Source organism: Scylla paramamosain, chromosome 8 (assembly GCF_035594125.1).
Source record: "Scylla paramamosain isolate STU-SP2022 chromosome 8, ASM3559412v1, whole genome shotgun sequence".
NCBI lineage: Eukaryota > Metazoa > Arthropoda > Malacostraca > Decapoda > Portunidae > Scylla > Scylla paramamosain.
The window spans coordinates 26568675-26581797 of NC_087158.1; the positions used below are offsets into that span (position 1 = coordinate 26568675).

The 13123-nt window shown below is 35.2% G+C and overlaps 1 protein-coding gene and 1 long non-coding RNA gene across 16 annotated transcripts in view; one reads left to right on the forward strand and one right to left on the reverse strand.

Annotated features, from left to right (window-relative positions):
• The window catches only part of LOC135103060 (uncharacterized), a 47140-nt gene that overhangs the window by 32113 nt on the left and 1904 nt on the right, over positions 1-13123 (forward strand). The gene's annotated exons all lie outside the window — the stretch shown is intronic.
• The window catches only part of LOC135103051 (protein draper-like), a 44559-nt gene that overhangs the window by 20908 nt on the left and 10528 nt on the right, over positions 1-13123 (reverse strand). For all 11 annotated transcript variants that reach the window (XR_010269897.1, XM_064008968.1, XM_064008967.1 and 8 more), the window contains 11 exons: positions 12730-12898; positions 8354-8508; positions 7805-8017; positions 6746-6883; positions 4005-4216; positions 3517-3683; positions 3094-3222; positions 2411-2683; positions 1002-1364; positions 712-888; positions 20-130 (listed from right to left, as the gene is read on the reverse strand). Coding sequence is in view for 10 of the 11 variants with exons in the window: in XM_064008968.1 (XP_063865038.1) it covers positions 20-130; positions 712-888; positions 1002-1364; positions 2411-2683; positions 3094-3222; positions 3517-3683; positions 4005-4216; positions 6746-6883; positions 7805-8017; positions 8354-8508; positions 12730-12898 (2107 nt within the window). In the remaining variant the exon portion in view is untranslated. The remainder of the gene's footprint in view (positions 1-19; positions 131-711; positions 889-1001; positions 1365-2410; positions 2684-3093; positions 3223-3516; positions 3684-4004; positions 4217-6745; positions 6884-7804; positions 8018-8353; positions 8509-12729; positions 12899-13123) is intronic.

Consider the following 13123-nt stretch of genomic DNA (forward strand, 5'->3'; position numbering starts at 1 on the left):
ATGATGCTTCAACACTCACCTTCAAATCCATAGCGGCACTTACAACCTTGGACAGGATGGCAAATAGAGTTTTCTGTACTGCAGTTGCAAACATTGAAGCATTGACGACCAAAAGAACCTTCAGGGCAGGCTGAAATTCCAAGTTTTTACATGAAATCACAAAAATGACTGAGGGAATTATTGAACTAAGCAAAACAGTATTACATATTTTAATTAATTAATGTAGATATATAATTTTTTGATAAAATTTTTTTTCATGGATTAGGATACTTCTGTGTAAAATTATGTACAGAATCAATATTATTGATATGGTATAGTACTGATGAAGTGGCAAAGTGCTTAGCATGCTTAGTTAACATCTCAGAGGTCTACCAGATCTTTATTTTAACTATGATGTCTCTTCTCTGTACAAGACAGCTATGGCAGTTAAGTCACCCCCTAACTCCTGTCCATACATTTCATATTTCCAAATTTCCTTTTCTAATTTCTGTCAAATGTTGCGGTACTCTGCTTCACTAATCTTGATTGCTGGCATGCATCTTACTTGTTTACTTGTTTAATTTGGTCATGTAAAATGGAGAGAAAAAAAAAAAAAAAAAAAAAAAAAAAAAAAAAAAAAAAAAGTAAATTCCAGTTTTAGGGTAATGGGATTTTCAAAGATCTATATATGGAAAACATGATTTTCAATAAAGATCAATGAATTACACTCACTTTGAGTGCATCCAAATCCCATCCATCCTGGCTTGCATTCACAGAAGCCATCACTTCCTCGACAAGATGCATGATTACGACAGTGACAGGTCTGAAGGCAGTTATAACCAAAACTTCCTGGAGGACAAGGCTGAGAACAGTCTGTTCCTCTCCAGCCTGGCAAACACAGACATTGACCTAAGGGAAAAGAGAACCAGTTTAATTGTGCAATAGTTAAAACTATTTCCAGACATTTCATCAATACTTAACAATATTCTAATTATGCTCTACACAATGTACAATACACTCACCTGTTTCATGATTGCATCCCGCCCCATTGCGACACTTGCAAGTATTAGCACAGCCAATTCCCCAGGTACCTGGTGCACATGTGCGGTCACAGCGAGGACCGTGCCATCCAGCCTTGCACACACAGGTCCCTAGCTGGGGGTGACATGTTCCATTTCCATGCACACAAGAAGGACAGTCCTGATTACAATTTACTCCATATTTTCCTGGCCGACAGGGAGTATTACAGTCGGCTCCATGCCATCCACGCTCACATACACATTTCCCTGTCTGAAGGTTGCAGGATCCATTGTTCTTGCAGTCGCATTTCTTTAAACATGATTCTCCATAGAGGCCACGAGGGCAGTGTGACTGACAACTGACACCTGAAGAGTAAAATATAAGGTATTAAGACATATAAATTCAGTATCAGCTAAAGGAAAAATTCAAATTATAAATACTATATCTCGATGGTAAGAAAGTACTGTATGTAAATCTAAAACCTCCTTTAAAAAGTAGGCAGACAGTCAATAATCAGGATGTCCTGATATGAAATTTTTTGTACATTTGATAATCCAAGCATTAAGAAATTTGAAAATTGACAAATCAGCATTGTGTAAGAAAATTGTTGTCCTACATTAAAATATCTTTCAAAGTAAATATGGTGGTAGATGAATGAAATAGCATTACTAGAGTCAATAGGGAGCTTTAACAGATTATACAAATTTATGGATAAGGATGATAATTGGAAACAGGTGTGCATGCTTTATGCTGTACATGTGCAGGCTTGATAGCTTTTGCAGCTTCCCTTGTTTTGTTATGTTCTCATGTTCAGTATGATGGCTGGGCATAAGACACCAGAAAAATTTTGCTGCCCTTTAATAGCAAACTTTGTTTTGGTTACTCAAGTTGTGTGACAGTACACTGGCATAATCTTTTGTTTTATTTTTAAAGAAACAATAAAAAGAAAATGATCTTAATTATAATTTTCTTGCTTATGCTGTATATTGGGAATTCCTCCAGGAGTAATATTTTCAAGCCTTTTCAGTGAGCAATGTCCTGCATATATTTGTTTGTCACTGCAACAACCTTCATCCAGCTTAAGTGATGAGAGTATTGAATATGTGTACAGGTTCCCCTCAAAAAAATTATATTCCCAAATGGGTGTTTTCTGCTGATCAGAAAGCTTAGATGGAATTGCTTTACAGGGCAGTACACAGATTATTAAGGTACTAAAAAGTTATGACTCGTTGCTAACAAAATAGTGTTATTTTAAGACAGTAAATGTTTTTAAATTTTTTTTAGAAAAATTACTCATGATCTGCTCAAGAAATATCAGAAAGGAGTTAATAATATTACAAGTTGAAAAGCTTCATCCACTTAGAATTTAATTCTGGCAGAAACAATCCCATTAAACCTATAAAAACATTACCTCTAAAGCCAGGCTTGCATATACACCTGCCAGTTTCAGCATCACAGCCTTCCACATGAGGCCCAACACAGGCACAGACATTCACACAAGCCATTCCATGATGTCCTTGTCTACAAGTTTTTTCACATTTCTCTCCATAATGTCCAGGGCCACAGGTACACTCTCCTGTCACGGGATCACATGATCCATTGTTGAGACAGTCGCATGTTTTAGAACAATTCTCTCCATAACTTCCAAGTGGACAAGTGAGAGAGCACTGTTGTCCTTCCCATCCTGTAATTTCAATATTCATATAAATATTTGTTGTGGCATAATGATGATCAAAAATATTTTGATACTAAGAGGAGTAGTTTAATAATAAATATTTATCATGAATCAATAGTATAGCAAATTTTATGCCTCCTTACACATTTGTTTCCTTCAGTAAGAAAGTAAGACTAAAAATTCTTCTCTAAAAATAAGGGGAATAACAAATATGCAGCTACAACTACTACTATATACAAAAGAGTTAGACTTATTATATCACCCTTAATTCCCTAAGAGATGTGACAACTGATAGGTATAAAAATAATTAAAAGATGAAGGGATGGTAACTTCTCCAAGAACTCTATCTCTTGCAAAGTGGACAAATTCATATAGGATAATTTTCTTCACTTTTTTCAATTATTCATGTTTCTACTTACCTGGTTTGCAGAAACACTTTCCTGACTCATGTGAACAGCCATATGAATTATCACACCGACAGTCAAGCTCACATTTTTGTCCGTATTTAAACTTTGGACAGTGTTCATCACATAGTGCCCCATGGTAGCCTGTTAAATGGAAAAGAGAGAGAGAAATCATATGAGCTTTAATGCTTCATAATTTTTCAGTAACAATATCACATTATATGATTTAAAATGAGAGAGAGAGAGAGAGAGAGAGAGAGAGAGAGAGAGAGAGAGAGAGAGAGAGAGAGAGAGAGAGAGAGAGAGAGAGAGAGAGAGAGAGAGAGAGAGAGAGAGAGAGAGAGAGAGAGAGAGAGAGAGAGAGAGAGAGTAACTTCAAAATGATCAGAATCATTTTATGCATTAATTATGCAGATGAAGCTACAAACATTTTCTCACCTGGTGCACATATACAGGTGCCATCAACTGGATCGCAGAATGCTCCATTTCTACATTGACAACTTTGAGCACATTTCTCTCCATACTTGTAGAAAGGACATGCTCTTGTACAAGTCTCTCCTGCCCATCCAGCCTTACACTCACAGGCTCCAGTCCATGGATGACATCTGTTGACAAGTTAAAAATAAATAGTTTGCTTAAACTTAGAGGGACTTAAAATGTGATTAATTTTTATTTGGGTATAAATTTAAAAGATTAAGTATAAAATAAGTAAATTAAACTTGAAGGCAAGAAAAGATGAGTGCAGGAAATCCTCTCTATAAGATCATTAACTAAATTCACTACACCTAAAACACATGGCCAGTTTTATACAGTAAACCTTTTGTGTACAATTTTACTTTTCCTTAATTCTTGAGTCCAGTAACTACAGTGATGATTTCTTATAGCTTGTCATGATAACAGATGAGTGCTAAATAAAAAATTCTCACCTTTCAGTATTATCCTTTTCACATGAACAAATATGTGAACAGCCTGGACCATACTGGTTTGGTGGACAAGCAGGTATGGAACACTGAGTTCCCAGCCAACCTTCTTTGCAGAAACAACGGCCACTTATGTGTGAACATGTTGCTCCATTGTAACATGAACAAGTCTCCGTACAGTTTACACCATAGGTGCCTAGTGGACATTCATCTTGACACTGAAAACAAAATTATTAAGTGTGAGTTTCAGTTGATCTGCAATGCACATCAGAATTGGGTAAAAAAAAAAAAAAAAAAAAAAAAAAAAAAAAAAAAAAAAAAAAAAAGGGTGTATTTTTTTTATATTTTTTTTGGGAATTTTATTTTTTTGTTTATTCCTCCTATTTATATGTAAATTAGTTTAAATAAGCAATTAAAAAGTAATCTAGAGTTAAATGAAAGGTCTGAAGTTTTTTTATGTAGAAGGGGGACCGGATAAAAAAAAAAAAAAAAAAAACGAACAGAGTCGAGAGTGGTAGTGAGAAATTACATGATAAGTGTCTTGACACCTCCCTCTTGAAAGAGTTCAAGTCATAGGAAGGTGGAAATACGGAAGCAGGTAAGGAGTTCCGGCATTTATCAGAAAAAAGGGATGAATGATTGAGAATACTACTTAACTCTTGCATTAGAGAAGTGGACATAATAGGGTTGAGGTAAAGAAGAAAGTCATGTGCAGTGAGGCTGTGGTAGGAGGGGAGGCATGCGGTTAGCAAGATAACAAGAGCAGTTGGCATAAAAAAATAGCGGTAGAAGATAGCAAGTGATGCAACATTGCGGCAATGAGAGAGAGGCTGAAGACAGTCAGTTAGAGGAGAGAAGTTAATAAGATGAAAAGCTTTTGATTCCACCCTGTCTCAAAGAGCAGTATGCATGGAACCCACCCCCAAAACATGTAAAGCATACTCCATACATGGACGGATAAGGCCCCTGTACAGAGTTAGCAGCTGGGGGGGTGAGAAAAACTGGTGGAGATGACTCAGAACACCCAACTTCACAGAAGTTGTTTTAGCTAGATGAAATGTGAAGTTTCCAGTTTAGATTATAAGTAAAGGACAGACTGAGGATGTTCAGTGTAGAAGAGGGGGACAGTTGTCTGGAAGGTTGTGCTGAATTGATAGATGGAGGAATTGAGTTTTTGAGGCATTGAACAATACTATGTTTGCTTTGCCCCAATCAGAATTTTCGAGGGATCAGAAGTCAGGCCTTCTGTGCTTCCCTGCAAGAACTGTTTACTTCCTGAAGGGTTGGATGTCTACGAAAAGATGTGGGAAAGTGCTGCAGGATGGAATCATCAGTGTAGGAGTGGATAGGACAAGAAGTTTGATTTAGAAGATCATTGATGAATAATAGGAAGAGAGTAGATGACAGGACAGAACCATAAGGAACACCACTGTTAATAGATTTAGAAGAACAGTGGCCGTCTAAAACAGCAGCAACAGGATGATCAGAAAGGAAACTTGAGATGAAGTTAAAGAAAGAAGGACTGAAGCTGTAGGAGGGTAGTTTGGAAATCAAAGCTTTGTGCCAGACTCTATCAAAAGCTTTTGATTTGTCTAAGTCAACAGGAAAAGTTTCACCAAAACCCCTAAAAGAGGATGACCAAGACTCAGTAAAGAAACCCAGATCACCAGTACAGCGGTCTTGATGGAACCCATACTGGCGATTAGATGGGAGGTTGTGAACAGATAGATGTTTAAGAATCTTCCTGTTGAGGACAGATTCAAAACTTTAGAGAGGCAGGAAATAAAAGCAATAGGACGATAGTTTGAGAGACTAGAATGGTCATCCTTTTTAGGAACAGGTTTAAATTTAGGCATACTTCCAGCAAGAAGGAAAGGTAGATGTTGATGGACAGAGGTGGAAGAGTTTGACTTGGCAAGGTGCAAGCATGGAGGTACAGTTTCAGAGAACAAAAGGAGGGACCCCATCAAGTCCATAAGCCTTCTGAGGGTTTAAGCCAGTGAGGGCATGGGAAACATCACTGAAAAGGATTTTAATGGGTAGCATGTAGTAAGAGGGTGGAGGAGAGGGAGGAACAAGCCCTCAATTACCCAAGGTAGCATTTTTAGCAAAATTTTGAATGAAGAGTTCAGCTTTAGAAATAGATGAGATGGCAGTGGTGCCATCAAGTTGAAATAAAGGAGGTAAAGATGAAGAAGCAAATTTATTGGAGATGTTCTTGGCTAGGTGCCAGAAGTCATGAGGGGGAATTAGATCTTGAAAGATTTTGACACTTGCTATTAATGAAGAACAGACACTTGATTAGATCATGCTAATGTGGGTTGGTCTGGTTGGACAAAGCCTGAATGGGTCAGGCTTGACTACTTTTACATTTTTATGTATATGTACATATATAGACCTTATTTATCAAAATGATGTAGGAATAAATTTTGATATGCAAAATATTTTTAATAAAATCCCCAAAATCCAATTAAGCAGTTTTTTCTTTTTTCTTTTATTCATTTATTTATTTTTATTTATTTATTTTTATGCTAACCCTGATTCATTACATTCATACTAGGAATCATCCTCATAGCACATCCAGTTTTCATGGGTGAAAAATATAATGAATCACGATGTTCTTGAAAGATTGTTATGTCAAGCAGACAAAAGGAAAATCACAACATATTACATGTCATGAATTAAACAGTATAGTAATTTGAGTTGTAAATTTCTCTTCATAAAATTGAGGTCAGTCAGATTCTCACCTTGTTGCCGATGTAACCTGATGGGCATTTACAGCGGCCAGTTTTATGATCACAAGTAGCAGAATTGTAGCAATCACACTGTTCAGAGCAATTGTAACCCCAAGTACCTTGAGGACATGGATTTGCACAAACATCTCCCTAAAAAATAATGTAATTTTATATTAGAATTCCTATTAGTTTTAATACACACTAAAAGGTTTGTTTTGGAATATGTATTCATTAAAAAGAAAGTATTTAAAGAACCTTGATTTCATAGAAATATAATGTATCAGAGAGGAAGTTTATGCTTTATTTCTGTATCTGGAAAAGATAAAATGACTGGAAGCATCATAGAATGTCTAGAAAGTAGTGCATGTAAGCATGATGGTAGAACAGCAAAAGCTGACCAACATTTATCAATTTTGGCCTTTGTGACCATCCTAGCCAGGGTGGTGATGAGTCAGAATTTTGTACACCATGAGTGTCCTGGTTGCTCCCTTTTGTGGCCACACAATTTCACTTTTTTTTTTTTTTTCATGTAGAATGGACACTGGCCAAGGGAGAAAAAAAAAAAAAAAAACACTGAGATGCCAGTCCCAGAAAAGGGTCCAAAGTGGTAGTCAAAAATTGTAGGATAAGTGCCTTGAAACATGAGACACTACAGTTGCTTTTACAATGATAGTAATTGATAATTACACTTTTTAACTGTAATTATGTTGACAATATTATATTGCGAAAATTCTAGCCACCACATCATTCAACTTTTAAGTGGCAGTGACATCCCAGAAAATCTTTAATTTTTAAGCAGTATGCGGCAATGAAATTCTCAATGTTCATCTGGTAACATAAATATGATAATCATACTGTATTTGATCTAAAAGATTTAAACTAAGCTTAGCAACCAAAAATTTTTAAATAAATTTTCACATGTACATGGCTCAATTTAGAGAGAGAGAGAGAGAGAGAGAGAGAGAGAGAGAGAGAGAGAGAGAGAGAGAGAGAGAGAGAGAGAGAGAAAAATCATTATCACCAAAAATGATCTCTGTAAAACTGGACAAAACACTAAGGAGTGAGACTTACCGTCCATCCTGCAGGACACTGGCATTTCCCCGTCACAGGATCACAGTGGCCACCATTTTGACACTGACACTTGCTGCTGCAGGCAGCACCATGTGTTCCCTCAGGGCATGATTTTTCACATAGTGGTCCTGTCCAGCCTGGGGGGCAGCGACATGCACCAGATACATGGTCACACGTCCCACCGTTCTGACAGCGACACCGGTCTTTGCAATCCTGCATTTGAAATATTAAAGTGCTTTATAAATTTAAGAGACTGATGGAGAAAAAGGCAGAAAATTTCTCATACTTACATTGTACAAGGAGAGAGAGAGAGAGAGAGAAATATATATATATATATATATATATATATATATATATATATATATATATATATATATATATATATATATATATATATATATATATATAAAGACAAATTGATTAAAACTCATTCTCATTCAGTATGAGGAGATACAAGTCAAGTACTTCCAGTAATTTCTAAGAAGTAATACTGTTTATTGTGATCTGTACGAGTCAAGGACATACCTACTGCTAAAGAGAGAAACTCACCACTCCATAGTATCCTTCTTGACACTTTTCTTCACAGTATGGTCCAATCCAGCCAGCGTGACAGGAACAGTTCCCATACAGTGGGTCACACTTCCCTTCATGGAGGCATGGACAGTCATGGATGCACCCCACTCCCCATTTCCCCTCAGGACACGCTGCAAAACACAACACACTATTCTCATCTTTGTTGTAATAAATATTCATTACATTATTGCACAACAAAATTTCAGATTGTTGACAGGTCTAGAGATAATATAACAAACTACATTCAGTACACTGTATAAATTATTAAGGCTTCCTTTATTGACTGATTTTTCAATTACCATCATTCTTATCTAAACAAATTATCAAAATTAATGGGAACAAAGAATATTATACAAGTATCAATTTACTCTAGTACATCCTTTTGCAAACCTTATGATTTTTCAAAATCATAAGGTTTGCGATATATATATATATATATATATATATATATATATATATATATATATATATATATATATATATATATATATATATATATATATATATTGCAGTATTGACAGTCATGAATACAAAATGGAATGTTTCCTAAAACCATGCCTATGTCTGTCGAGCACCAACCTGGAAACACTATGGGCATGCATGGAGAAAAATAAAAGGCAGCTGTACTTCAGAACAGTCTTGATTAAAAAGAAAATAATAATAATTATGTAAAGTTTCATCATACGACATGGACATTATTCCTTTCTAATTTGATACTAAAAATCTAAATAGAGGCAGTTTTGACATTTAAAGCAATGGATTTCCAGTATCCAACATAAAGTAGCATTACATGCATTCCACAAAAAAATAAATTATGCTTAAAGTAATATCAAATATCAAGAAAATTACACACGATACATTTAATGAACTAGTGATCTACACTGACATTAAAAAACACAAACCACAGCAGAACCTTGCCATTCCATGATTCATTAAATAAAGAATGTTATAGTCCTATATTCTGTGGTGTATGTGTCTGCTATGATGACTTATTAAAACCAACCTTGCCATTCCATGATTCATTAAATAAAGAATGTTATAGTCCTATATTCTGTGGTGTATGTGTCTGCTATGATGACTTATTAAAACTTCTACTTTTGTCTGATCCTCTTTGCCTGTATCCTTTCCTCTCTGTATTCTAACCCAATTGTTTTCCATTTTCTGTAACTTTTTTTTTTTGAGTGAATTCATAATTGCAGGCTTTCACCTTATTAACAACACTGGAGGTGTACAGCAGCAGAGCAGCCTTACCATCCTTATACTAGTACCTATATAACATTTGTTATTTTGAGAGTTAGAATGTCCCTTCTCAATCACTCTACAAAAATCTATCCACATGTTATAATTACTTGCACAGATCACCCCTTTTCCTCATTCTCACCATACTACTCAACCACTTGCTTGTTTGTGGTAATTGTGATCATGCCAGCTATTCTGAAGATATATATACTATAGGAGTTATTGAATTTTTGTTTGTCTTTGATCTTTACTTTGAGCTCTACTTGTATTTGCTGACCTTTCAGTCCCACCATTGAGTCTGCCTACAGCTTCAAACAGCTAAGTACTGACTGATTCTCTACAAGCTTAATTTATGAAACCTATGAGATTCTTGATTATATGTGTACATGTTCTTAATTAATTCAATTTCTTAATTAATTCTTAATTAATTCAATTTCCAGACTCATTTTCTTTTTAGATATACAATTTTCTTATTTTGTATTAGAATAGCAGATGGTAAAATCTTAAGTTATGATTACATTCTTCCCCTTCAATCTCACATCTTTTACCATTGTACCTAGTTTTGAGATGCTTCCTTTGATTTTTATCTTATCTAATTTACAAGTTATACATGTTTCAGGAGCCTAGTAATTGTGTTAAATAAGGCTGACTAAAAAGAATATAACATCATTAACTGTAACTGTCCAGTTGGTGAGGTTCTACTGCATTAAACATATTTTCATAACTAACATCAGTAGGAAAAAATGTTCATAACCAACATCATTACAGAAGCAATATGGAATAACAACCATAATTCTGAGTTTATGCAGATCAAATAATCACAAACAGACACACTCATTGTGATTTGAATCCCTCGTAAAATTTCTTGAGAATGGAAGTCCTCAAAATATGGTTGCAGAAAGCAGTTACAAGCGGTTGACTATGAGCTGCTCTCTTAATACTTACCTCTCATTTCTGTTTAGCAAGAAAAGAAAAGCATGAATGAGCTTCCACAAAGACAATAGCATCCTCTCAACAGCTGGAGGGAACATCAAAATCCCAGTAATTTCAGCCTTGAAGCAAGTTGAAAATAACTTTGGTAATTCATACCGTGTCAGGAAAAAACAGGAGCGTTTTCTTTTATGGTTTGTTAAAGTATTATGCTCATCAAGTTTTCTTGTAGATATAATACAGTTCAAATAACAAACATCTTGTGAGACCTAAATATTCAACAAATGCTGTCATGAATTAACATTCTGGCAGTGGAGGTTGTTTTTAAAGGCAAAATACAAGTATGAGTACACAGCATTCATAAACTAATAAATCATGTCATGAGGATTTATTTATTTTCAGGCTAAAATTATATTCTTAAATTGCACTTTTGTATTAGTGCATTGCTCTCATAAAAATTTGTTGTACACTGAAAACTTTACAGCATTCTGCAATCTGAATTCCTGATGTGAGATCACAGTGAGGCTCCTATATGATAAAAAAAGAAAGGCCAATGAGAATACAACCTCTTCTTTCTGGCCAAATAACCACTTAATCCACCTGAGACCATCTTTGTACTGAGGCAAAAATATGCAAAGAAGGCCTACAATACCCAGGTCTCCTGTTATCCTCAAAGATGATTTTGTTAACAAAATATCACATACAAAATAATTCTTCATAGCACACTGTTCTTCATTAATGCTACAACACACACATTAATCTCTGCTCCACTGCCACCACTAATGCCTTGGTAACCCAGGTGTTAGTTATTAGACCACCTATAAATCCTAGTGTTATCAGAGCATGAGTGTAATCTTGCCAGTCTACAGAATCACCATGATAACTTATAATTTATAACTGGTAGATATCTAATGAAATGAGATAAATAAATAAATGATAATGGTCAACATTTATTATCTGGCTCTTAAGTTCATTAATCAAAATGATAAATACAACAGATTATTATTGTTGTACATGCTATATACAAAAGAATGGATTATATGACATCACACTTGACTTTTCATTAAAAGCATGAACAGAAATCTAAATCTACCACCTGTCTGGGAACTTTACATTGAGAGCACTAAAATTTTGAACTGATGCTGCTGCTGCGGAGATATTCCAAGGAACAAATTCGGTGCAGAATTGCAGTGCCTCATCATCGCTGGTCATTCTGGTTTTATTTAGAATTTAAATACACATCTTCCAGACATTATGCAATAACACCTCATGTTCTACTCTTGTAGGACACATCAAATTTGTCACAATTCATTCAGTTAAACTCTCCAGCCTTCTGTTTATGTAGACGTATTTGTGTCAGGAAAAGCCAAAGAACTTCTAAACTAATGTTACAACCATTCAGGGTATGAGGTACAAGTATTAAATAGTGGATGAATGGCAGCATAATCAATCAGTTTTCACCGAATGATTTTCTCTCTCTCTATCTTCTCTATTGGTGAGATAATTGGTTCATGCTGAACTTAACTATTTCAGTATTATTTCAGTGTAGTCCTACTGCAATGCTTTATTTCTTGTGTATATGCTTACATGTTTAAGAGATGGTGATTTTCTTATCTGGCTGCACCAACTGTTACACTCATGCTTTCTAATAATATGAGGAAACCCAGTCAGTATGATATTAGTTCCATGGAGTGGATCCTCAAGAACACTGTGGTGGTAAGTTCAGATGATACTCACAGAAGTTATGACTGTGGAGTGAGTCATCTGTGAGGGTCATTACCAGAGACCACGACCTCACCCATAAGTCAAAATTCATACAATAAAACCATTCAAGAGTGGTGGTAGGACAACTGCAAACACCAGGCTCTCATTACATGCAAGTGTTAAGGTCTGTAAATGCTCTGAATACGACTTAATGTGAGTGAACTTTTCTTGCTTATTGAAAATTACAATCACACTTTGGGTAGTTGTATATATGCAATTCAAATACCACTCTAAAGTTGCATATAATGAGATTGGTGTGTATGTATGCACATATATATTTATACATTACGCCACTGGAACTACTGTATTGCTGAAAATAATATGTTATTAATATTATTCAGACAAAATTAAGCAATCACTTCTGTAGTATACTATGAGACAAACACAGTATGAGATACACAAAATGGTAAAATACTTACTTATATTACAGCTAGGGCCTGAGTAGCCAGCCTCACAACGGCACTCGTCTGGCTTGATGCAAATTCCATGTATACAGTCCTGGGAGCAGATGGGCATACACCTGTCCTCAGCTGGCACTCTGGTGTACCCTGAGCAACACACATTTACAGTTCTTGTCTTGGTCTGACTCTGTAAGGTGAAGGAGTGACTGATTATGTAATGCAACAGTACGGTCGTGGTGTAGCAGTAAGGTGAAAGCTTTTGGCAAACATTTTATTTCATCTGACTTGTTGATCAGTAAAACTATATGAGAGCTGCTGAAGGAGAAAAACAAACATAGGAAAAAAAAAAAAAAAAAAAAAAAAAAAAAAAAAAAAAAAAAAAAAAAAAAATATATATATATATATATATATA